Source organism: Cyrtonyx montezumae, unplaced genomic scaffold, assembly GCF_038088225.1.
Source record: "Cyrtonyx montezumae isolate F1298 unplaced genomic scaffold, pur_monq_1.0 scaffold_0, whole genome shotgun sequence".
In the NCBI taxonomy this organism is placed as follows: Eukaryota; Metazoa; Chordata; class Aves; order Galliformes; family Odontophoridae; genus Cyrtonyx; species Cyrtonyx montezumae.
In genome coordinates, this window is record NW_027071824.1 from 42,801,428 (window position 1) to 42,827,732 (window position 26,305).

At 35.7% G+C, this 26,305-nt stretch overlaps 1 protein-coding gene across 9 annotated transcripts in view; it reads left to right on the forward strand.

Annotated features, from left to right (window-relative positions):
• The window catches only part of EPB41L2 (erythrocyte membrane protein band 4.1 like 2), a 94,689-nt gene that overhangs the window by 48,645 nt on the left and 19,739 nt on the right, over positions 1-26,305 (forward strand). For all 9 annotated transcript variants that reach the window (XM_065733999.1, XM_065733932.1, XM_065733950.1 and 6 more), the window contains 7 exons: positions 3,351-3,455; positions 9,441-9,483; positions 16,889-16,964; positions 18,479-18,697; positions 19,132-19,219; positions 19,995-20,147; positions 21,782-21,879. In XM_065733999.1, coding sequence (XP_065590071.1) covers positions 3,351-3,455; positions 9,441-9,483; positions 16,889-16,964; positions 18,479-18,697; positions 19,132-19,219; positions 19,995-20,147; positions 21,782-21,879 — 782 coding nt within the window. The remainder of the gene's footprint in view (positions 1-3,350; positions 3,456-9,440; positions 9,484-16,888; positions 16,965-18,478; positions 18,698-19,131; positions 19,220-19,994; positions 20,148-21,781; positions 21,880-26,305) is intronic.

The following is a 26,305-nucleotide window of genomic DNA, read 5'->3' on the forward strand; positions in this document are numbered from 1 at the left end:
ACGTTCAGTTTCCTTTTATTAATTCCTTTTGTGTGAGTTAAGTTCACTCATAGCAATAGCAGCTTGGGACAGAGATTTGTGAAAATGTGTGAGGATGAACGATGTCAGAGTTTGTTAGGAGTCACAGAACTGTTGTACTTCTTTGAAATGACAGGAATGCATTCATGGTCACAGCATCATAAATTCGTGATTAATAGTGTAATATTTGTGAGATGCAACAGCAGTTTAATTTTAGCTTGAGTGAGAGGACTGCTGTAATGCTTGAAATTAGGAAACAACATGATCTAGGAAACAGTTATTTTTATTTTTTAGTGTAATGCCAATTATCTCATTTTGACCAATTCATTTCCTGATAATTGTCATCGTTGGGAGCAGGTGCAAGTTCTCAGCCTCTTAGGGTGATGTGCATGTTCTTATTGCTTAAATGAAGTGAAAATAGAGGAAAAAAGTTTTTTTTTTCCCCCTTTTTTCTGTGATACCTTAGGTAATTGCAAGGAAACTTGTTCAATAGATTTGGGAAAGTCTTATTCAGATTTTCTTCTGTAAATGTAATCTGGGTTTTAGTACAGGATACCAGTTTAAAAAAAAGAAACGACAAACTAACTGTGTAATGACTGCTAGTTAGAAGCAAATGAAGATCATGCTGTGTTTGTTTACCGCATTCAGCCAGTGGTCTAATTAAATATTTACAACAAAACGCATTTAAAGGATGCCAGCACTGACCGCATTTCATGCACGTATGAACAACTGACACGTATTGGAGTTGACGTGAGGGTTCTATGGTTACTTAGTTTGCTTGCATAAAATAAATCTGTGTTGCCTTAATGTACAGTTAAGATAATGTTTTAACCGTGATTGAAGTATGATTGAACTTGATATGGAATAGATGTTTAATTGTGGTTGGGGTTTATTTGCAAGTCTTTGTTTTTTTAACTGCTGAAATGTGTAGTGTAGCATTTGAGTAGACCTAAGTGGTCTGCCTTAAGTAAGAACATCTTTTATTTAGGAAAAGAAAAATAAGAATAAAATAATTTCAAATGTTTTGAAAACTTTGCTCCAGATCCAATGTAACATTTAAGTGTTAAGCTATCTTGAAACCAGAGATGATCCTTGTGAGATCAGTCACCAGCACAAGCTTCCAGGGCTGGTTTCCTTGTCTCCAGCCCTCCCATCTTGCTGAAAAGGGGGAACATGACAGCAGCCTGGGGGTACCTGGTGGCCAGCTGGGGTCAGCCTGCTGCTCTGACTGTTACTAAGCTGAAGGGGAGTCTGTAGGGAGAAGTGGCAACTTCAGATTGCTGGGGGAAGTAGTTATTTTCAGAGTAAAATCTGTGAAAGTACCAGGCAGCCTTAAGGTTCCAAACTCTCTTTTTTCCAAAGTGACTTGGGCTTCTAAGTTCCACCAATGCTTTGTATTGCTTCAGTTACAAATGGTGCTTGTTTTAGAATTGTATCTTTTGGAAAATTTCTGATCTTCAAGACTGTAACATCTGCTGAACACTGCAGTCTTTAATTAAGTAGAGGTTTGGATTCTTGGGGAATAAAACAACAGCGCCTTCTCTATTTGCTCTGCGCATACCGTCTTCTCTGCCCTCCCAGCCTTAGCATTTAGTGCAGCGCAGTGGAGCTACAGTGAGAGGCACACTTGAGGAGCATTGTGAGCTCTCTGTCACTGTCTGCGGACACAATCGCTTCAGTGTCACCAGGGCCTACACAGAGGCAGTTAACGGCATTTCTTTGGAATTGTACTAGTGTATGGCATCTACTGAAATCTGTAGGATAAGCAAATGCAGAAATTCCTTTCAGCTGCCAGGCCTCTGAAAATGCCATGTTGTGGCCTCACTGGTAAATGCCACAAATAGCTGAACAGTCATGTAGGTTCAAAAGGCGAAACTGCATGCCATTCGTGTTCAAATGTTCCACCAGCAGGCTGTATTTTAACTGTGGAAAGAAATTCTGATCTTCCCCACCCCTGATTGTGTATTGTAAGCCAAATGATCTAAAATATTTTCCCTCTTGTCAGCTGCTATCTCTAGTACAACAATTTTTTTCCTCCAGAATCTGGCACAGAGAAACAGTACATAGGCCTGTCACTGCCAGCAATAGGAAGACACAGGGTGACCTTGTTTACATTCCCATTTTCTAGTGTGGAAATAACAGATCAAACTTCAGGACTGGGTACTAGGCTGTAATTCTTCAGAGCTGCAAAAAGTTGATATTTTATGAGTATGGTAAAATTACATTTTTCATTACTTTTATGAAATACCAGACTGCAATATTGAAATTAGCATAAAATGAAAGTGTGATTCTTTTTATTTTTAATTCCACAGATTTATTTATTTTTTTGGAGAATAAACTTCTTGAAGACTTGTTTTTGAGTGTTCATTGGATTTTTGGGGCACTGAGTTAGACGAATGAAGAGGCAGCCCTCTTCATTTATTTTCTGCCCCTCAAAATCTCTACAGTGTTGAGACATGTTAGTTGTTCATTGCTTGTTCTTGTATGGTGTTTCTACCAGCTTGATCACCTACCTACTTTTATTGGTGTACTCCATTTTTTGTTTGTTTGTTTTTTCTTTCTTGAAGATGATTGGATTTTGGCTTTTATAGAACCACAGAATGGCTTGGGTTGGAAGGGACCTTAAAGGCCATCCTGTTCCACCTCTCCTGCCACAGGCAGGGTTGTCACTCACTGGATCAGGCTGCTTGAATTCCAACCTAGCCTGTCCTTGAATACTCTCAGGGATGGGATCCACAGTTTCTCTTGACAACATATTCCAGTGCCTCACCACCTTCGTACTACAGAACTTCCTCGTGATATCTAATCTTCACCTTTTCAGTTTAAAAGCGTTGCATGTTCTCTTGTGAGCTATGTGATTCATAAAAGTCACTGAGATGTATAGAAAAATATTAGAAATGCAGCAATTAATAAAAATTAACACACTGAAAAGCTTATTGATAAAAGATACTAAGGTAGAAAAAGTTGGGCTCACGTGAAGGCTTTGCTTATTTTAAAAATAAGAATTGAGAAAAACTAACTTAAGAACAACTGAGCAACAACTAAAGGAGTGAATTTCTTAATTAAAAGTAAGAAGTGGTACTGAATATTCACTGTACTTGCAAGTTAGCTTTGCCAATGAGTTGGAAAAGGATGGAAATTTTGACAGTGGTATGTAAAGTTTTGAAAATTTGATAAAGAGTTTATCATAAGAAAGCTTACAGCTTTATAAACCATTTTATTGATACTTTTAAGTTTTCCTGATTAATTCTGTCTCCTTATTCAACCTGTTTTATCAGTGTTCATAAGATTAAGCATTTGCTAATAGTACTTTTTACTGTTTATCTTTCCAGAAAAGAGCAAAAGGACAAATTCTGTTTGACAAAGTGTGTGAATATCTCAATTTACTGGAAAAGGACTATTTTGGGCTCTTGTTTTATGAGAATTCAGATCAGAAGGTAAGTGTGTACTCAAGTTTTGCTTTTCTTCGACATTGTTACTGACTCCAGAAGTTTGGTAAGGGAATATTGTATTAAATATATACTTATACAGATATTTGAGCAAACCTTTTATAAACTGTCAATTCTAGTCCACTTGTAAAATTATGCCAAGTACAAGATACTACTGTGTACGTTAACGAAGTTTTTATTTATTACTTCAGAGAGGTAGATATTTACATTTCCTGGAAAACTAATCCTTTTATTTTGTTATGATAAATATTTTGCCATCCTTGCCAGTGAAAATAGGAAAACTGCTTTTGCCTTAACCGGCTGACAAATTTCTCAAAGTTTTGAAAACTTTCATTTGTTCCCTTTTAAAAATACTGACACACGAACAGATCTGTAGATGATAAAATAATAAAAGCAAACTGATCTTCTGCCTTCCTTTCCAAGAATTTCCCATCCAACCTGGCCTTGAATGCCTCCTGGGATGGGGCATCCACAGCTTCTATGGGCAACCTGTTCCAGTGCCTCCCCACCCTCTGAGTAGAAGTTCCTTATAGTGTCTTATCTAAATCTCTCCTCTTTCAGCTTAAAACCATTCCCCTTGCCCTATCATTGCTTGCTCAAGTAAAAAGTCAGTCTCCTTTTTTTTAAGTTCCCTTTAATTACTGGAAGGCTGTGATGTTGTCTCTCTGGAGCCTTCACTCCAGGCTAAACAAGCCTTTCTCTCAATTTTTCTTCATTTAAGAGGTTCTCCAGCCCTGTGAGCATCTTTGTGGCCTTCATCTGGACCCACTCCCAACAGCTACACTTCTTTCTTGTGCTGGAGTCCCCAGGTCTGGATGCAGTACTCCAGACAGGACCTCGCAAGGGCCCAATTATAACATTAAAAATTTTCACTTAAAAAGATGAGACTAGAGTTAGTCCATCACTTATATTGGATGATAGTTTCAGTAACGAAGAGGTACTTTGATATCAGTATGTTCAAATAGGTTCTCAAGTTCCTTTTGGAAACGTGTTGTCTTTCATCTCTTTACACTTGTTTTTTGTGAGCAGATTTAGATTGATGAGTTGAGAAATGTCTTAGATCAGCTGTTGACATTCATTCCACTAATCACTGAGAGCCAGTTTAGCTTTTTTCAGCAGTTGAATGTGGTTAGTAATGGACCTGCTGTAACTGTCCACCAACTAGAATATACCTGTGGTCATCTTTTCTGTTGTGAAGAACAGACTAATAATTGCAAATTGAAATGGAAAAAACATGGAATTCTTTTAATCTTAATCTCTATTTTTGTGGCAGGAAGTGTCTTTACATGAGTATTAATTACATTTAGTGAAGCTGTTTTTGCTTTTTGGTTTTTATTGCTTTGTGTTATTTCTCATTTGATTCTTGTGTTTGAAATGGAATCTAATTTAGTGATCTGATTAAATCTGACTTTGACAACTTCTATTCAAAAATATAGTGATTTTCTGGATATGCTTGCTTTGGAGGCTTTCTGTGAAGCATTGAATAAAACCCTCAATTCCTCTTTGTTAATGATTTCTGTGTATAAAATATATTTTTTCTTGGTTATTATATACTTTGTTACCAGTTTTTAAACCCTTTATAGAAATGGGAGTTCTGTCAGTGTAACAACAAAGAGAACCCTGTTTGATCCTCCAAGTAATATCATAATCTCATTTATTTTTTGTTGTTATCAATTACAGTCCCTTTATTTGTGTTACTGAGTATTCTTGGAAATATATGGATGTATATGCCCAGTGAAATACAGTGTATCACTGGATCATCCAGTATCACTGCAAGAGAGTAAATGTCTAAAAGTAGACTTGGGGTCCTTGAATTATCTTAGGAAAGAGCCCATTTTGGTGGATCTTAGGAGGTGAGGAATAGAGAATTAGGAATAGAGAGCCTTCAGCTTTTAAAAACAGAGCAGGAAAGCTTGGATTGGTGCAGTATATGTCTGTTCTTTCCCAGTGTGCTTCTACTTGAACTAACTTCTTGGTATTCCTCATTCATGTAAATGGAGGTACCCAGTGCCATACCTTAAAAAGAGCCTGTCTGTTTTTCTCTATATAAGAGATTATCTTGTATATGTATATATGCAGTTATCACTGATATCTGCCTATAGTGTAGTTACCACGTGATGTTTATCACACACTGTGAGTGATTAAAAGTTATTTGTCTGAACTGAGTTCCAGAGAAACACAGAGATTATGTCTAGGTCTGCATTAGTCACTGAGTTTTCAAATAAAGATTGATGAGCAGAGTTAAACTATTATATTTCTTGGATTAACTCACTCAGATGTCTTTCAAATCTGAGAAGGAAAAAGGAAAGAACATTTTGGTTTTGGTAGGCAAATGGAGGTATTTTACCTAGATTTACCATTTTGTTTTGTTGTTTTTCTTTGAATGTACAGCATTTGATGTTTGTTAAAAGGGATGGTCCTTCTCCATTGTTGATGATTTTTGAGCCTTTTAATTTTAATTTGGTTTCCACAGCTATTAGAACAGCTCTTTTCTTGTACAATTGGCATATATATCACAGATTTTTGATATACGTGCAAAATTGTATTCCTCATTAGTGTTTTGTTTTTTCTGACACTTCTAAAAGAACTGATAGTCTGATTTTGCTTTCTGTCCTGTGATCACTATCTGAAAATACAAATAGCAGTAAGAGACTTATTGAAATTCTGTGACAGTTTTTTAGATCTGGCTACTATACAACACGACTTCATGAGGTGATGAGGTGGAAAAAATCTCAGTTGTATAGGTTTTTTATTTTCACTGTTACTGTCATTCAAATTATAAACTCAAGAGCTGTCACATTTGTCCAACACAAATTTTTGCAAGTTCTTGCCCCACCTATGGTACAAATACATCCTGACAATGTGAAATACAGCCACTGCAGTGTCGTAAGTCACAATTCCTAGTTGTCTGCTGAGAGATTTATCATTTCCCCCCACCCCCCATCCAATTAATATTTCTTTAATGCTTGTAAATTTGAAATGTTACAGCCTCACGGAATGGCATCAGTAAGATAGGCACACTTGCTTTTGTTTTTGAAGGGTCTTAGGGTTTTCACACCTCAGCATCCTTTCATTCTTCTCAAACTAAAAAATAACATTTTATGTTCTGATTTATTTAATAGGTGGGGCTAGTGATGCCAATGAGTTCTGCCACAGAAAGCTTAGAGACTTGGAACTTTCACTTAGTTTAGCCTTCTCTTTTTCACCACTGTATCTTAAAATCAAGTTTGAAGTCACTTTTCCATCTCAGTACCAGTTTTGATGCATTTTCCTGTTGTGAATATTTCCTCTTGAGATTAAAATGCCACAAATCGCTGACCTCCATCCCTGTCAGTACTAAATACTGAATGATGTGTTTTTTCTCATTCTTGTGCAGTCATCACAGCCACTCATTTAAGAGCCAGCTGTTGAACTAGACAGCAGCTGTGGGGTGTGGGCACTCAATGCCAGGCACTCTTTTGAATTAGAGCTGCTCCCTAATGCACCATCAGGGTACCATTGGAGGACGAGTCCCATTAACTTTCCTCTATGGGTGTTCTGTGCAGCTGGGGGAGATGTTATGTTTTCAAATCATACTGATTTTGTTAGTTTTAATGGACATGTTAAAGCTATTTAGGTAAAGTTACTTATTAATATTTTTTTCATGGCTTTATAAACATTAAATTTATTGGTCTAAAGTTTTAGTTAGTGATTTTGTTACATTACACCCCCAAAACTTCATGAATGCTCCATTCACACTGTAATTGGGCTGCAGAAGTGTTAGAAAGCTTGTGCTCTTATGTTGTTGGCACCAGCTGGAAATGCTGCTTTTCTGAGTTTGTACAAAATACTTTTGTACTGTTAGAGAACGTTTTGTTGTTCTTTGACAATTCATTATTTTGTCGTATCTGTAACCTTACCATTCACAAACAAATAGATATTTGCCTACTGGAGCAATGTAGCGGACATTTGCTTTGTCTTTTGTGCTGAAAGACAAACCTGCCTATTCTGTGTTAAGGGGTCTATTTCAGGGTAGATTTTTTTCAGTAGTGTTTGTTTTATCCATAACAAAAGACACAGATGCAAACCAAAACGAAGCAAAAACAAAAACCCTATAATTACGCTTATAAATGGAAAGCAAACATCTGATTTTATTTGATGGAACAAATAAAGTTGATGAGTTTTGCTTCCAATAAACTTACCTCAGACTTGGAAAATCAGAAAATGAATTGAATGATTCATTTAAAGAAATTATCATTCTAATTTTTCAGCATATTCTTTTCTGTATTTTCTTCCACTTTTCCATAATGAAAGGTGAAGTGTTTATACTAGCATATACTCACACACTTGTTTTCTGCTGTAATTATGCCACTCCATTTAATATATATATTTATATTGCTTAACTTATACTATACTTAGTCTAAAATTTAAGAGTTCATGGTACTTTTTTAGTTATATCTAGAATTAGAAGATTAAGGCTGATTGGAAATGGAATTAACAAAACTTAGAACTTAATGTGATAATTGTAGCTGAAATTAGTTTGAGCTAAAATTATTTTAAGACTTCTCATGTATTCCAGAGCCTTTTTTTGTTTAGATTCTTCCAACAGGTAGTGGGTTTTTTTGATTGAAGCATAATGAATATTATCTAGATTTTTTTGAGGAATGTTTTATATCCTTTTCTTTACAACAAAAATTGTGAACTGTGAATCTCTGAAAGAATTGTAATTGCTTTGAAATGTAGATGTTGCGCACTTCCTACAACCTTGTAAATATGGAATTATATTCGAATTTTATGTTCACTTTAAGAAGTGATAAAGAGGTTTTTCTTGCATTTATTTGGAAACGGATTTGTCTAATCTAAATGGTCAGCATCAATGTCAAAACTAGCTTGGATCAAGGTCATTTACAACAAGAAACTTAGTATTTTGGGTCACGTTCACAGAAGCAACATCCTCTACCAGCAGAGATCTACAATAAGGATTTGCAGTACAGTAAAAGTATAGTGTAGTTTACATTCTCCTAAAGCGTAGAGACCCATAAAAGGATGATATAGCATGCTTTGTCTGTTTTAAACCAACATTTTTTAGTGGTAAAGTCTGTTTAAAAGGACTCTAAGGTGTTGCAGATCAGTTGTTAGAGTCTCCAGTGTGGTACCACAATCTGAAATTGGAGTCATATTGTACCTGACACCTGGTTCTTGGATAGGTTAGGCAACCAATGTTGACAGAAGTGCGTCTTTAGAAATGTGTGTGCTGGTGCTGGGGTCCTGTCTGATCTTGAGTTTGCTACTCTCTGCAGTGGACTACTGTAATGTAAATGCTTTACAGAGGAGCAGACTCCACAGTGTCTCTGGGCAGCTTGTTGTTGACTGATGTGTGTTGCCTAAAACAGAGCCAAGCATCTATTTTTGAACCTTCCCATTGTGTGAGTGTTAACATCATACACGTTCATAGAGAACTTTGCTTTGGGGAAACTCAGAAACTCGAGTTATTTTTTGAAGCACCTTTGAATGTTATCAGAGCTAAAAATGTATACTCTTTATTATTCCCATCATTTTTCTTAAACCTCTATATATCAAGAGAAAAACATCGTCTTAAATAGCTCTATCAGGTATGTAACCACAGACATGTAGAAATTATGTAATGCTTCCTGAGAAGCCTGCTTATGTCAATAAAATAATGATGAGAGAAAATTGCATTTGGCAAATGTAATTTGCTAGACCATCTCTATTGTAAGAATATCAACTTAGTGTAAAGTCTAAAGCAATAAGACAACAATGAAGGGAATGGCATTACAGTTTCATTTATGTGCAAGGGCAGGGAGACTTGCTACCAAATTACAACTTCAGGTTTTGTTTTTTCTGGGAAATTTTATAGAGAACAGATGTTGAAATGATATAAACTTTAATTGCATTGTATGAAATTGTATGAAAATACTACTTCTTGCTGATAAATGATTTGACATACTGTTGATTATTTTATTATTTTTTCAGAACTGGCTAGATTCTTCAAAGGAAATTAAGAGACAAATTCGAAGTAAGTACTTAAGTGTTTGGATGTTATGCTACCATTTGTTTGCTCACAGAAACATTCTTTCTGAACTCACTAGTTTGGATGTTGCCTAAGTAGCTTAGAGCATGAAAAGAATTTGATAATGACACATTCAGCCTTAGAACAGAAACCAAAGCTTCTGTTTCTGTCTGTCCAAGAAGTGAAACAGACTTGTGCTGCAAAAGTTAATCATTATACTGGCTGCTGAACCAATTCTTTCTGTTTTCTATTTGACTAATCAGTTGATATTTTTGCATCTCAAAACAGTAAATGTTATTCAAGTTTCATTGGTGATGTTTGGGTTATGAGATAGAGCATGTCATCTTACAAAAATAGTCATGTTTGTTGCTGTAGGGCTCTTTGACTACAAAGACTCAACAGAAGGATATGAAACTACAAGAAAATCAATATATCCTACTGAAAGCATATATTTATTTATTTTTTTTCAAACCTGACCAGTCTGACACTGGCTCTTTTAATGTATCAGTTGTGGAACTTCTGAGTACTCTCTATAGCATGTTTCAGATTGAATCTGTGTGAGAAGTCAATTTACCATACTCAAGACAGAATAAGAAAATTGTAGAATGGCTTAGACTGGAAGAGACCTTAAAGATAATCTAGTTCCAACCCCTATATGAGTAATTTAATCTACTCTGTTCCCATGAAGTTCTGTCAAGTATTTCACTAGCCATGTAACTTTAATAGTAGACAATAAATTCAGGAAATATTCATCCTGACTTTAAATGTCTTAAAATAACCACTAAAAATGGCTAGAACAGAAGAATTCTTAATGAATTTATTCTTGTTTCATTACACATTTGAGCCCAATGTGATTTCTTTTTAATTTTTATTGTTATTATTCAGTGGAAACATCCTTTTGTTAATATCTGATAGGAAGTCTAAGTGGGAGATAATGCTAGTTTTATGAGGAGGTAATGATAATAAAATTCGAGTTCCAAACTAAAAAGAGAGGAGATTTAGATTGAATATAAAGAAGTTTTTTACTGTAAGAGTGGTAAAGTACAGAAATATATTGCCCACAGAGCCGGTAGATGTCCCATCTGTGGAGACACTCGTGGCCAGGCCAGAGGGGGCTCTGAGCAATCTGATCTGGCTGTATGTTTTCCTGTTCATTGCAGGGGAGTTGAACCAGATGACCTTTAAAGGTCCCTTCCTACTCAAATGATTCTACGATAAATTTTAACACTAGTGTACTAGATTATTGTATCCAGACTAATATGTTGATCTGAACATACAAACTGGACAAAGTGGAGTTCAGCATGTCAGATTTTAACTTAGTATTTATAATATCTTTTCTCTCACGTAATAAGTAACAATACTCCGTATGTTTAGTACTTGTATACTATTCATTGTGGAAGTTGAAACAAGAATCCTGTAGTCTCCATTAAGTCATGGTTTGCATCAGACTGTCTGTTGCTTAGCTTCAGGGTCCACAGAATTTCTGTATGGTCTCTCATATTTTAAGGCTGTATTTTCACTGGGCAGTTATGTTGGACTTCGGCAATTACTATTGTAGCAATGTTGCTATGGCTAATGAACTTGTTCGACAAGTTACTGGCCGTCTTCTTACAGTTATGAAGGTGACAAAAAAAACTTCTCTGGCTTCAGTCAACCTGAATTCTTCAGGATTTTGTTTTTCTTTTTTAAACTCATATAATAAGATATCCACTGTGGTAAAATCTCTAGTTAATCCAGTTATGTTCAGTTGTGATAATTTCATTTCTGTCGCTATCTTAAAGTGGTACATCTGAAGTGGATTCAGCCTTTTGCAAAATTGAGAACTTCAGCTCTTGCATGTAGCAAAGGGACAAACAGTAGCCACCAACTTTGGAAAAAATAAATCCTGAATGTCATCGGGATACGATGTTTCATGCTTACATAAAAATTAATATGAGAATCTGTGCAAGATGTTGTACATTACCATAAACCTGGTTTCACTGTTGTATTAACTGTGATTAAAGATCAATTGTTTGTCAGCAGTAGAGTTTAGATGTGAATGTACAAATTGTATGTTCAAGGAAACATACTTATTTGCTCGTTTGTGTAATTGAAGTATGTGAAAGTGAGTTATAGACCTGCTTACCTTTCCCTCCATACAGATTTTGAAAATGTCATTAGCTGGTGTCCTGCTTTTGCTGTGGCTTTAATTCATGTTTTTCTCAATGGAAGTTAAAATTGTATGTAGTGTTGAATAGTTGTCCAAGGCACTGTCAGTTAATTCTTACAAACCTGCAGCACAGTTAGTATTTCTGCTGTGAAATTTTAAAGTTCTATTATGAAGTATAAAAAATTCATATTGCATATCATGTGCTCTCTATCTAATTAAGATATAGAAACTCTGAGGGCAGGAGACACTGGTGTTGGTTTTTTGTGCCATCTCACCTCATCTAGCATATATTTTAACTATTTTTGATATTGAAATTAAACATTACTGTTTCTGTCATGAGAATATTTATTTAACCATAAAGATTCCAGAAGCTCACAGCAGTGCCTGTGATATAATTAACTTGTTCTAATTTTGCTTAACTGTGTCTTAACAGCAGTTGTTTTCTGATGAAAGGACACTTCCAGGAGGTGAGCAATTGCATTCTGAAATAGGTATCTGAGAGGTAAACCTTACTTGGCTGTAAAGGGAGTCAGTAGTGCCTTATAAATATGACTAAATTTCAGTAGTCTAGGGTTGAATGAAATCATGTTCCCCAGCATCAAAAGAGTTAAGCTACTGTGACAGAAAAGTTTCCTTTTTAGAAAGGAATGATTGTCTGATGGAGGGAAAACAGTAGACTTCATTTACTTGTTCACTGATTCAATTAAATTATTGAAGAGAGTGAAGAAAATAATTCTGTGGAAGTGGATTAGAGCAGATGTAGTAATACCAGTTAAGGTAGCTAGTGGCAAATCTTGGGCTACAAATTTAAATCTTTCTTTTTATTCATGCTAAAGACTGTTCACAGCATCTTTATTGTTAGTGGGCATCCACTCATTCAGGTTGGGGAACTTAAAAATAGCCAGATGCAATACTGACCTTGACCTTGAGACGTGTATAACCAGAAATTAAGGTTGCCCTGGGAATACCATGGAGTTGGAAGACTTTTGTCATTCTTGGTTCAGTGGTATATTCTGCAGATAAGAATAAACATCTCAACTTCTCAGGATCAAAAATAAGAAGGGATGCTGATAATATATTAAATATAGTACTTTCAATTGCACAGTAGACCAAATGGTGATAAAATTAATAAATAGAATTCTGTCAGAATTGTGTAGCACAAATTTAGAATTTTGCAGCACAATTTGTATGTGAACTGCTACAGGAAATTAGAACTTATTTAGGAAAAGATGAGTATTTTTAAAATACAGCTTTGGCTGTCTGATTATATTGCTAACAAAACATATAGCAAGCTCAGGTAAAATATATATGCTTAAAGTGACTGTGTGTGTCTATATAAAAATACAGTCAATTGTATCTTTAAGGTCTCTTTTCTTTATATCTAATTCTTTTATGTAAATAAGTGTATACATAAGAAATCTGTAGCTAATACAGACATCCAGAATCTAGCAGTGAAGAGAAAGAAACAACTCCGCTAAAGGATGAGTTGTCCTGTGGAAGTTCTCCTTTACTCTTGTTAGATATAGAAATGATTTTGCAGTTTACAAAGTTTGCAAGCTGGATCTTGGTCCAAAATAAGACTGGCTGCACTCTGTTTTTGTTGATGCAACTTTGCAAATGTGGACTAGTTATAGATCTTAACTATTGCTTTTCTTAATTTTATGGAACAGTTTTTATTTGTCTGGGAACAGTGTACCTGTCCTAGTCATACAGTATGCTAAAAACATTACCTGAGACGCAGATGGTAACACTGGGGGTAGGAGTGCCCTTCAGAGGGATCTGGACAGGCTGTATCTCTGGGCTGAGGGCAGTGGGATGAAGTTCAGGAAGATCAAGCTGTCCTGCACTTTGGCTGCTACTCCAAGCAATGCTATAGTCTTGGGGCAGAGTGTCTGGAAGACTGTGTAGAAGAAATGGACCGGGGGGGTTTGGTGACACTCAGCTAAACATGAGCCAGTGGTGTGCCCAAGTGGTGAAGAAGGCCAACGGCATCCTGCCCTGTATTAGAAGTAGTGTTGCCAGTAGGAGCAGGGAGGTGATAGTTCCCCTGTACTCAACTGTGGTGAGACTGCACCTCACCTTGACAAGTTAACAAGTACTGTGTTCAGTTGGTACTCCTCACTACAAGGACACTGAGACTCTGGAACAGGTTCTGAGTGGGTCAACAAAGCTGGTGAGGAAGGGGTATGGAGCAGATGTCTTATGGGGAGCAGCTGAGGGAACATGAATTGTTTAGTCTGAAGGAGGCTCAGGGGAGACTTTATATCTCTCCGTAATGACCTGAAAAGAGTTCGTGGCAAGATGGGGGTTGGCCTCTTCTCCCATGTAAGTAGCTATAGTACTAGTTGCAGTAGGGAAGGGTTGGGATGAATGTTACGAAAAACTTCTCAGAAATACTGGTGAGTGTTGGCACAGGCTGCCCTGAGAGATGGGGGAGTCACCATCCCTGGAGGTGTTCAAGAACCACGTGTGTGTGGCACTGAGGGATGTGGATTAGTGGCCATGGTGGTGTTGGGTTGGTAGCTGAACTAGATGATCGTAGAGGTACTTTCCAACCTTTATGGTTCTATGAATAAAAGCTATAAAATGTGTTTTGCTGGAATAAAAACTCACAGATTTAGAAGTTTGAACGAGATGAATCATATTAATTGTATGTTGTTAGCTGCTTAGTTATATTGCATTCCTTTTTCTCTAATAATGTGGGTAAAGTTGCCATGGAAGTATTTTTGAGTTATCAGACTGTCTAGGAAAACTTTTGATGTTTCTATAGTTTATATTATTCCACATTAAGACAGAGTTTTGTCAAAGACAAATAACTAAATATCATTTTAAATGCTGTTTATTTTTATCTTGGTCATCAATTCATAGGCCACTAATAGCATGCATTATTATGTGAAGGCAGTTATGTTTGTGTGCCTCTGTGAAGTGACTATAAACAGTATGCTGTATTGAGAACTAGAAATATAGGATGTGCATGTTGTACTGTACTTGATGTACTTGATATTTTGAGGATAAATGTGTTTTCAGCATTCAAGGTTATCAACTGTCCAGAAAGTATTTCATAGAACATCAACTACATTTTTTTCCTATGAACTAGTTATGGGAATTAGCATGAGCAGACATGGAATTTTTCACGTAGTCTGTAGATTAAGAGGATTTGTGCTCTTTTTAGCTTTTAGAAGTTTTTTTTTCCCCACTTCCTCCTCCCCTCCCCCTCAGCAATGTCTAGACTCCTAGTTACTGAACTTTCTGAAAGATAAAAGTAAAAATACTGACCGTAAAGAGGAATAGGTTAAGCAGGAATTCACATGTGACTAGTTTAACTGTAATCATAGACCAGAAAAAATTTGTTCATGCTAGGAAAAGTTGCTCCTTTCCAGGAAAGGACTGTCTGGTTAGCATCTGTGTGGAAGTGCAACCTCTCCCTTGTAACCTCCATTATCATTCCAATTTCTAACTACTGTTAGCGTAAGTATTATAGGCCCCGCTGTTTCTTGACATCAATTTGGTTTACTTCATGTTAGCATTAAAGGAGGCTAAATTCCTGAAGGATAGATTCGTCCACTTCCATTATATCATTTATTTCAGATTTCATTCTATTCATCTTACAAGTTATTAGAAGTTTTCTTATGGTATTTTTGTCTTAATTCTGTCTTGCACTAGATTTCAGTAATTAATGCAGTGAGGGATATTTTACCCAATTCAATGTCATGTGTCCATCACACAAATTATACTTTATCATTTAAGAAGATGTGTCTTGGTTTGTAAGCTAAGCTGTTATTCTCCTAACAAAAAATTACCTTAAGATGCATTAGATTGCCAAGCTTTCTAAAGGAAATAGTGAGTTAGCAGCCTGCTTGAAAACAAAGTTCTCATTTAAGCTTTGAGGTGTTGAGTTTTTAAAACAAAGTACCTTTTCACTTTAACAGCTATAAAATTTTAAAATAGTGGGTTTTTTGTTTGTAGGAAAACAACCTCAAACAAAAAATGTCAGCATCCATGGTATAATGTTGGAAATAGCATTTTGGTAATTTATTTTGTCATAACAGGTATCTTTTAATGCATTTATTTATGTGTATGCTGCAGCTTTTAAAAATCTTACTTAAGGTTCAAAATTCTTTTTTGACCAGCTTTATAAAACGATTGCCTTTTTTCCTTTTTAAAGTTAGTTTTGAATCTTTCACCAAAAATATTATTCCTTTTAGGAGAAAAGGAGTGAGAGAGACAAGTAGTCCATTAATTTTATTTATATTTTTTTTATCTTTCATCATCATTTTTGGCAAATTACATTGTAGTTTTACTCTTTTATGTCTGGCAAGTTATGATAAAGCTTTGCTGCTTTGAAACAGTATGCAAGAACAAGCTATTAAATTCTTTCTCTGGCTTTCTATTTTAGTACTTCCTTTTATGTATGCATCTCTGTGCTGTGCCAAATAAAATTTGTTTGAAATTGGAAAGTTCAGTATTTTGTTAAGTCATTAGTATTTTTCAATGGGCATATTCATCTTGCACAGACATTTACAGGAACGTGACATTCTGATAATGGATTTTCATTACTTGAGTGCCTCACATTATTAAAACTGGAGTTATGATTAAAGGCAGATTTTATGCTTTGTCAAAATATTCACCTAGATTTAAGTGTGCTTTGGCATATAAGATGAAAATGGTGCTGATAATTTCGACATGTGAATTGAAGATTTAAACACAATTGATATTGTAGTTGCTAAAAGTATTCTTGTCTGAGAAAACCTAGATCATTTTAATGGAGAAATGGCTAATGTTTTGTCTTCTGTGCATTCAGTAACAGTTTATTTTTTCTTTCTGTTGTGTGCAACACAGACCTAATTTTGACAGCTCACATAATAATGGTACAGTCATTCCAAGTACGATCAATTTAAACAGAGAGATTGTTAGCCCTGGAAGTGTTGGTAATAAATGCAGGCTTAGTGTAAATAGTTGTATGTGCTTGAGCAGAATACCTCAAAAATGGTAAGATATTATGGTCGGTTTCAAATTAAATACTTGTGCTATTTATATAACTTGTTATAGAACATTATTTAAAAAACATTTTTCAATATATTAATATCTCACTGTATGTCTGTGAGTTACCTGATAATGAAAATAAACTATGGTTCTTAGTCATATAAAAACAGGGGTAAGTACTTCCAAGTACTTAACTGCCTACTTTATTTTTTTTCAGTAAGGTTCTTTCTTTGCTTGACTTGTCAGTATTTGAGATTAACGTTCATTTCTTGTGTCTAGATTTACCTTGGCTGTTCACTTTCAATGTGAAGTTTTATCCTCCTGATCCTTCACAATTGTCTGAAGACATCACTAGGTATGCTTGGTTCATAATTTAAAATTTAAAAAATAATGTTATTTGATCAAATTTGACTTCTTTGGTTTCTGGATGCCACAGCAGATTTGACTTTTACTATAGAGTGCTAAAGTTGTTCTTATGTCAACTACTCTTTCGAATGTTGACACAAACGAGTCCCTTGGCATAAGAGAATTTAGAGATATTAAGAAATACTCCTTTAGAAATTTCTGCTAAGAGTGAGAAGCCAATGTTTGTTCTGAAAATAAGAAGGTAATGATAAGTGGGGGGGATATGATCTGTGAGGAAAGCAGGAGGGAGAGGTAAACAAAAATGATCATGTTTGAAGGAAACCTGTGGTTTATTTTTGGGCTACTGCTTTATTAGAGAATTAATGAGAGTATGGTTGTGTTGTAATTTACACTTTGAACAATATAACCTAGTTTTACATGTGTGCACTAAATAAAACAATTTAAAAAAAGGAAATAATTATTTTCTTTAGTTCTTATGTAGCATCTACTGCCTTCTCAGTGCTTTCTATGCACCTAAAATACTGCATTGTAAGGCAAACACAACCAGTAGATAGTTTGCTCAATCTACTCATTTTTCCTAACTCCTGAAAAAATATAAGCTATTACTTTTAATTAGTTAATTCTGCTGAGGTGAGATATGATTACACACTTCATTTGGTTGCTTTTCTGCACAAAATAAGATAGCTATACAAATCTGTAGTTTAAGTTACTACAAGTAACTGAAGACCCTTAGTATGCAGTATGTCTTAACTGTCTGTGTTTACTTTGAAACTTTTCAGTAAGCCACTCGGCCTTTAATTGCACGTTCAGTTGATAAAAGCCTTTTAATGATAGCTTAAAGCTAAATTCCTTAAAATTTGGGATTTACTTGTAAAAATTTTTTTTTAGTTAAATATCTGTGCTAGAGTACCATATGTGCTGATTGTTAGCTTGCTATATCTGTTAAAAGACTGTCTGCAGTCCCTGAAATTAATTTCTAATCCATGTGTGGTTTAAGGGAGACAATTATGAGTTCAATATTAAATTAGATTTCTACTTTGCATTACACAGTTTTGATTAGCTAGTGAACCAAAAGGTATATAAAGGTTACAGTTTTTAAGCTGAAGGGGTATTCAGTAGGAAATAAACAAGAAATCCATGGGTTTTATTTGAAAACCTCAGATATTTGTAGTCAAGAATGTGAAATGAAGGCATTCCAAAGTCTACTTTTGTTACTAGAAATACTTTTTTCACTCATTTATACATTGAAAATCAGAAGTTTTTCCTGCTTTTCAGATTACCTAAGAAAGTGCTACTGAGTCTTTAAAATTGAGTTTCAATTTACTATAAGGTAATATCTTCAAATAAAACAAGGTGTAACAAATGACTGATGTACTTGCTTTAAAATGTGCTACTATGATCACATGTATCTGGAGAAATTCTGCAGTATCTCATATGAACTTGAATTGGTAACTTTTGTCTATTTTTGGTGGGTTTTTTTTCCTCCTATCCCTTGTCTTGCAGATATTTCTTGTGCCTTCAGCTTCGCCAAGATATTGTCTCTGGTCGACTGCCATGTTCTTTTGTGACTCATGCCCTCCTCGGTTCATATACCCTGCAGGCTGAAGTGGGTGATCATGACCCAGAGGAGCATCGTAGTGACTACGTCAGTGAATTTCAATTTGCACCCAATCAAACTCAAGAAATGGAGGAGAAAGTAGCTGAGCTACACAAAACACACAGGTCTATCAGATATAGTGGGACAAAATTAAGTCATGCTTTATTGTGCTCATGTCATTTCTCTTAAAAAGCTTCTGTAAAAAAACTGTTAAACTGAAGTTTACTGTTGCTCTGGAAGTCTTTTGCTACATAACTGGAGCCTCCTAATTCCAAGTGTTTGAAAAATCTTAATTTCAATAAGATATTAGAAAATAATATTCTGGAAAAACACTTCTGTCAAAGTCTATGAATTAGTTTAATAGGAAATGTAGATCTAAAAATGTTGAAACAGTGAATAAAAAAGAAGCATTAAAAGAATATAATATGCTTTGAAGGAACTGTTTCCCCTTAGGGCATATGTGCTACTGATACCCTTTAAACTCATGTTTTTCTGTTCCACTTCGTTTTGATTGTCGGTACTTTTGTCAGTGAACTCAAAGTTTGTTCAATGGTTTCAGGGGCCTGACTCAAGCACAGGCGGATTCCCAGTTCCTAGAAAATGCTAAGAGGCTCTCAATGTATGGAGTGGATTTACATCATGCCAAGGTATTGGGGTTTGGTTCCGTTTAAGGACGGTGTTTGATATTAAAGGATGTAGCGCATACAAATTCATTAAAAATTTTTCAGAACTTCACTAATTACATAGAAGCCTTTTACCTCTTGATCATGGTAATTACTTGATTAACAGCTCTAAAATTGTTAGAATTTTTTTTAAATCTAGCTTTGTTTAACATATCCTAGGAAGAATAAGAGTGGCTAAGTAAATTCTAAATGCCTGATTTTTTTAATGCCAAAGAGACTTGGGACTAAAAAGTAAAGCCTCAAAAATTAATTATGTTGATGTTTTCATCTACTTATCCACTACTTCCTGTACATTCACTGGAAAAAAAGGTGAATATAAAACATCACTATCATCAAAAACATCACTATCATCACCAACTTGATCTTACTTTCATTGGATGTTCTGGGAAGGTCTGTTCTTAATTTCTCTTATTTTTGTATTAGAAGGTATTGATTGCACCCCTACTCTACTTCTCATAACTCCATGTTGTTGACTTAGTTCTTCGCATCAAAATATCTAAGAATTTCCCAGAACTGTGGCATACACAAAGAGAATAGTAGTAAAGTCAATACTGAAGTCCAAAACTTTGTTTGCTCTAGAATTGTTTTACTTAGCCATTTCTTCCTCCTGTATCTCCCTGTCACTGTCTTTCAGGTTTGCGTATGAAACCAATTCTTCCTTTGAGGTTATACCAGGGATAATTATTCTTTTTGGAATGCTATTAACCTGATTTTTATGAAACTGTCTCATACATGATAGGATTCTGAAGGTGTGGATATCATGCTGGGTGTATGTGCTAATGGACTGCTCATTTACAAAGACAGACTCCGGATCAACCGCTTTGCTTGGCCAAAAATTCTGAAGATTTCCTATAAGAGAAGTAATTTCTACATCAAAGTCAGGCCAGCAGAAGTAAGTGATGCCTTTCATTTTGTTGTCCAGTCATTTCTATCTAGCAACAAAATAACGTCATCAGTTTTTACCAGATACTTTAGCAGGCTTACGTTGGATTTGAAATTAATTGGATTTTTCTCTTCAAGTTCTGTCTCTTATATGAAACACTTTTTGGTTAATGAATGTTATCCAAGCAGAAAGTCTTTTTTTTTTTTTTTTTTTTTTTTTTTTACTTTAGATGCAGTAGTTTTACAAGTTAATCCAGTGCTCTGCCCTTTTTTTTCCTGTCCATAGAAACTTTTAGCTTTAAGGGAGAAGCCAGTCTTTCTTCCTCTTTGGGTATAATTGTTCATTAAATATCAGTGCTTCTAGCTTTATGGGTATAGCCTAGCCAAAAGCCTGCATTGTCCTATAGTATGCTTTTTTTGTTAGCAGCCATGGAAATGCTGAATTCAACTTTCTTTTCAGATATCATTATAAGTTTATGAAAGTTGATACCGGAGGAAGGTTTACATTTTTTTAACACATTTTAACAGGAAATTCTTGGTAGAAACATGTTGAACTTTATGAATTTTGCTCTGAAATGTTCAGGTTAACTTCTGTTGTGTGACTAAATAAAACAAAAGGATGTTAGTGAAATTACAGAGCTAAATAGAAAAAAAGGATTACATTTATTCCTGAATTATTCTAGGCAAAGTATGCACTATATGCTAAAGCAAAATATAAATTTGTAAAAAATTTCCAGTGGCATGCCCCCTATTTTTCCAGAGTCTTATGTGAAAGCAATATTGCTACTGTATGCTGATATGAAATCTTGTTTATGAACAGTGAGGGAAGTTTTAATGACATATTTTAAAAGTATCTCAATTTTAGTTTAAAGATCTCTCACTTATATTTCCATAAATTATTAGAACATGTAATTATATAAAGCAGCTTGTCATTTCTCAGGACAGTAGTGTTTCTGCTCTCCTGAATTTGAGTAATTTCCAGACCCTGTTCTGATCATTTATTGAAGTGCAGAACAGTGTGAGTTTGAAGTATTTAGTGTAAATAGACCTTAAAAATGAAGTGACAGGAGCTGTAATAATACTGATAGTTCTTGCATTTCACAAGATGAAGTAATTCTGTTTGAAGTCTAAATGCCAGCAAGCCAATTCAAACGTTGTAGTTTTTTAAGTTCTGGAACACAGATGTATAAATATAGATGTAATATTTTTTCTATAATCTGATATATAGTGGAACAGATCAGTCAGTGTGACAGTACTGTATGGATTTCAGATTTCTATTAAATCCAAAGGAAGCATACATCACAACTTGCAGTACAATTACTTCCTGCAGTATAAAAGTACATGGGGAGCTAGTCAGAAAATTAGCAAGAAAAACTGAAGTATTATTAGATTACTCAAAAGATCCTTAGTACAGATAGAAGCGATAAAGCAATCATCACATCGTGACTAACCGACCCAGTATGATTATATTAAAAGATTGACAACTCTGGTGCTTTGTGTTTTTTGTTGTTTTTTTTTTTTGAAGTCTTACAGTCTTAAGAGAGGAGAATTACTGCTTGTTACAGTAATGGAACTGTGTGACTGGCTTTCTAATTAATAGACAGCTTAAGGAAGCTGGTTAATTTACTTGTCGATTCTTTCCAGCTGGAACAGTTTGAGACCACTATTGGATTCAAACTGCCAAACCATCGGGCCGCTAAGAGGTTATGGAAAGTTTGTGTGGAACATCATACATTCTTCAGGTAAATAATAATTCTCTGCTTCCTCCAGTTGGCCAGCTATATTTATACCCTTCTTTGAAAGAATCATAAAGAAGATTTCTCCCCTTTTACATTACTTTTTTCATTAGTTGACACCTCTTAGACAAAAGGCATCCTACTGGTCACTGACCACAAACTACCAGTTTCAAAGATCTCAGGGACAATTAACTGTTATTTAAACTTCCAGCATGATAACAGTATGAAACTAGTAATCATACATTGTACTAGCTGAAAGGCTTTTCAGGATGAGAGTCTGGTATACATCTTCAAAAGAAGCTCTGAGGGCTCAACAGTTAGCTTCATTACATTCACTTCTCAGAATCTTCAGCTCTGTAAATGCTTACATCTGCATTCTTGCCTGTTTATAAAGTGGGCTAAGTTCACAATCATTCTTTAAAGAATTACTTCAACAAAAAGAGTGCTGTTTGTTTAAATAATAAACTCTAACTTTCTCTGCTTTTTCCAGTAACTAGTAAATATAAAACTCAGAAATGATCATTGAAGCTATAGACTATTTGTAAATGACCACTTTAACAACAGAGTTGTTTCTTTCTGTTTTCAACACTGAGAAGTAATTTGATTTTTGTAATAGCACACAACCTCTGTGAGGAAGTGCAGCTACCTGTGCAAGCCAGGAGTCATAGGATTAGGTTGAATCTCTTATGTATTCAATAGGTGTTTCTCATTGTAGCAAGGGTAAGCTTTCTCCTTCAGTAGCCTGTCTGTTATTAAAAAAAAAAAAAAGTATCTTAAGATGCTTTTGATCTTGTCACTGCATGCCAGGTATTAACTAAACATACCTGCTAGACAGAGAACTTAAAGAACACAACACCTGCGGAATTCATGAGAAGAACTGTCTCAATGGGCAGTTTTTGGTATTCAAATTTTCACTGAATCCAGAACATACTTGAATGCGGTATTAGTGTTTATGTTGAGATTGACGATTAAAGTCCTTACTTTAGAAACAATTATTTTAAAATGCTTGGGTGTTTTTCATGCTTGATAGAATTCATTAGGTATGTTTATTAAAATTAATAGCCCACCATTGTTTACCTAAAAAATTTGAGTCTCCTTTGGCTTGGCTTGGCTGTTACCCCTAATGCTTCAAATAACTCGTGCCGTGTTTTGCTTTGGCAAGAAAACCGTATTTCCTAATTTTACAATAATAAAACAGATGTAAATGGAGAAAAGTCTTATGGAACTAAAAAACATCCTGAACTAAGAACTACCATATGGAAGAAAAATTATCAGAAGCATTAATATGAATTAGATAATCTTAGTACAGAAATTCTGACCTAATAAAATCAATTGGATTTCATTCCAAACAATTTTTTTTAATCAGAAATGACATGATGACAAGAATTATGTAACAAATACATCAACCGTTCTGTAAAATCCATATTCTCCACTGATGTCATCAGACAGAAAATCCTCAGAGCCTCTCATCCTAATTTAAAAGCAGTAAAATAAATCCAGCTCTGTTTGTCTCCAAAGATAAACAACAGAAGCAATTGCTGCAATGCAAGAAACTATAGCTTTTTTTTAGCATGTGTATTGCTTGAGTATACCACAGTGAATTGTATTAGATGTAGATGTATATTTTTAGCTTTCAGATCCCTCAGCATGCTCTATAGAACACTGGAAATCGCTTGTAGTATTTGTCTTCACTATGTTTCAGTTTTTCTCAAATAGTAATTACATTAAAATCAATTTTCTTATAAAACAGCGAAATTAATTTACCACATGAACTTATTTATATACATTTTTCATGAACTACATTGAAAATTAAAATACAAGGCACTGGATTTCCTTGTGTCGACTTGGCCTTACAGGATTTCAGTAGCATTTTCAAAGGTCAACACCCTGCTTTAAGAAATGTAGTTAGACTGTATACCTACATCATCCGAGGTAAGCTTAGTCTGCAACTCTGCATCCTGACTAAAACCAGCTTAGAATTCTGCTTTATGATGTTTTATTTGAAATTTTCAAGATTGTTTTAGTGTTTTCAGTGCATCTTAAAATGTTGCAAACGTAGTTTTCAGTTATCAAGTTTAATTACATAAGATGTACAAAAAATCAATTTTAATGTCCTTAATCAGGAAGTAATTACTTCCCTTATTTTTTCCACATTGAAAGATTAAAAGTTTATCTCAGCAGGGTGGAAGATAAAAAATGGCAGTTTATGCTGTAGGCTTGCCAAGACTAGGAAATCCAGAACAGAAAGAAACTTGGAAAAACACTCAGCATGCTTCCTTTTACTGCATAATGTACTCTTGAAAATAATGTGGAGAAATAAATCTGTCACGAGTACTGCTTAAGGATGTTTTTATAGAAGCAATGAAAGTGAAGGTCCAGATATGTGGCCTTAGTGCAAAAGAGTAGTTTAGTATAAGAATGGCTTTCTTTACAAATACATTGTGAAGTATTAGGATTCAGGTGCATCTTAGGCATGCAAGGTTGGATCCTTCTGGCTACCATTCTGATGAAGCCCTAAACTTCTCTTATAGAAAACGTTAGCCACCTTCCTCTCTCACCATTCGTTTTGCGTAGTATCTGAAAGCTGTTCAGTTTTGCTGAAATATCTTCAGAATGATTTAAGATTTTTAGAGCCCACTATTGGAAACTGTCTTAAATATACTGGATCTGATTCCACTTACATAGATACTCTCTGTGCAAGTGCTTCAAAAGTGTAGAACAAAGTAGGCATCTTGTCTTCCTTGTCCATCTGTGCCACTGTAAGTACAATAGATATTGTGATTGTTGGTTCTAGTTCAAAAAAAGATGATGATCAGAGGGAGAATAGGGCATGGAGACTCCCATACAGGGTGTGTGTGTATTTGAGGTATCATGATATTTAAAAGGGCAGCATCAAAAACTTTTCTGGAAAAGCAGAGACTGGGAAGAATTCTTACAGCATTGGCTATTAATCCTATCACCAAAGGTGTTACTGTAAGAAACAGTATTCTCTCTGCTGAAGCTGATGACTCAGATCATGAAAACAGAATGTGCTAGCAGTAAGAAGATAGAAGTAGAAAAGAGGAAACATAACCCCCATTTTCAAGAAGGGGAACAAAGATCCAGGGAACTACAGGCTAGTCAGTCTCACCTCTATGCCTGGCAAGATCATGGAGCAGATTCTATTGAAGGCCCCACTGAGGCACATGGAAAATAAAGATGACATGATTTGTGGTAACCAACATGTCTTCACCAAGGACGAATCATGCCTGGCAAACTTGGTGGCTTTATACCATGAAGTTTACAACATCAGTGGATGAAGTAAGAGCAAATGATGTCATCTGCCTGGACTTGTGCAAAGTGTTTGATGCTGTCCTGCATGATATCCTGGTTACCAGAATGGAGAAAAATTGATTTTTTTGGGTGGACCACTTGCTGGATAAGGAATTGATTGGTTGGTTGTTTGCGCTCAGAGAGTTGTAGTGAACAGCTCAATGTCCAAGTGGAGACCAGTGACGAGTGGTGTTCCTTGGAGATTGGTGCTGAGGTTAGTGCTATTTAACATCTTTGTAGACTACGTGGACAGTAAAATTGAGTGCACCGTCAGCAAGTTTGCAGATGACACCATGCAGAGTGGTGCAGTTGACACATTAGAGGGAGGGAATGCTATCCAGTGGGACCTGGACAGACAGAGGTGGGCCCATACCAATCTCACGAAGTTCAACAAGGTAAAGTGCAAGGTCTTGCATCTGGGTCAGGGCAATCCCAAGCACAAATACAGGGTGGGTGGAGAATGGCTTGAGAGCAGCCCTGAGAAGAAGGACTTGAGGGTGTCAACTGATGAAAGACTCAGCATGAACCAGAAGTGTGCACCTGCATCCAAGAAAGCCAACCATATTCAGGGTTGCATCAAGAAAAACATGACAGCAGATTGAGGGAGGTGATTCTGCCCTCTGCTTTTCTGAGACCCCACCTGGAGTACTGCATCCAGTTCTGGAATACCCAACACAAGGAGGACATCAAGTTGTTGGATTGGGTCCAGAGAATGGCCACGAAGATTATCAGAGGGCTGGAGCACCTCCGCTACAAGAACAGGCTGAGAGAGTTGGGGCTCTTCAGCCTGGGGAAGAGAAGGCTGCAGGGGGACCTTATAGTGGCCTTCCAGTACTCGAATGGGGCCTGCAGGAAAGCTGGGGGGGAACTTGAGCATGCAGTGACAAGATGAGGGGAAATTGCTTTAAACTGGAAAAGGGTAGATTTATCCTAGATGTTAGGAAGAAATTCGTTACTGTGAGGGTGGTGAGACACTGGAACAGGTTGCCTAAGGAGATTGTGAATGCCCTCTCCCTGGTGGTGTTCAAGGCCAGGCTGGATGGGGCTGTTGAGCCACCTGATCTAGTAGGGGATGTCCCTGCCTATAGCAGGGAGATTAAAACTAGATGATCTTAAAGGT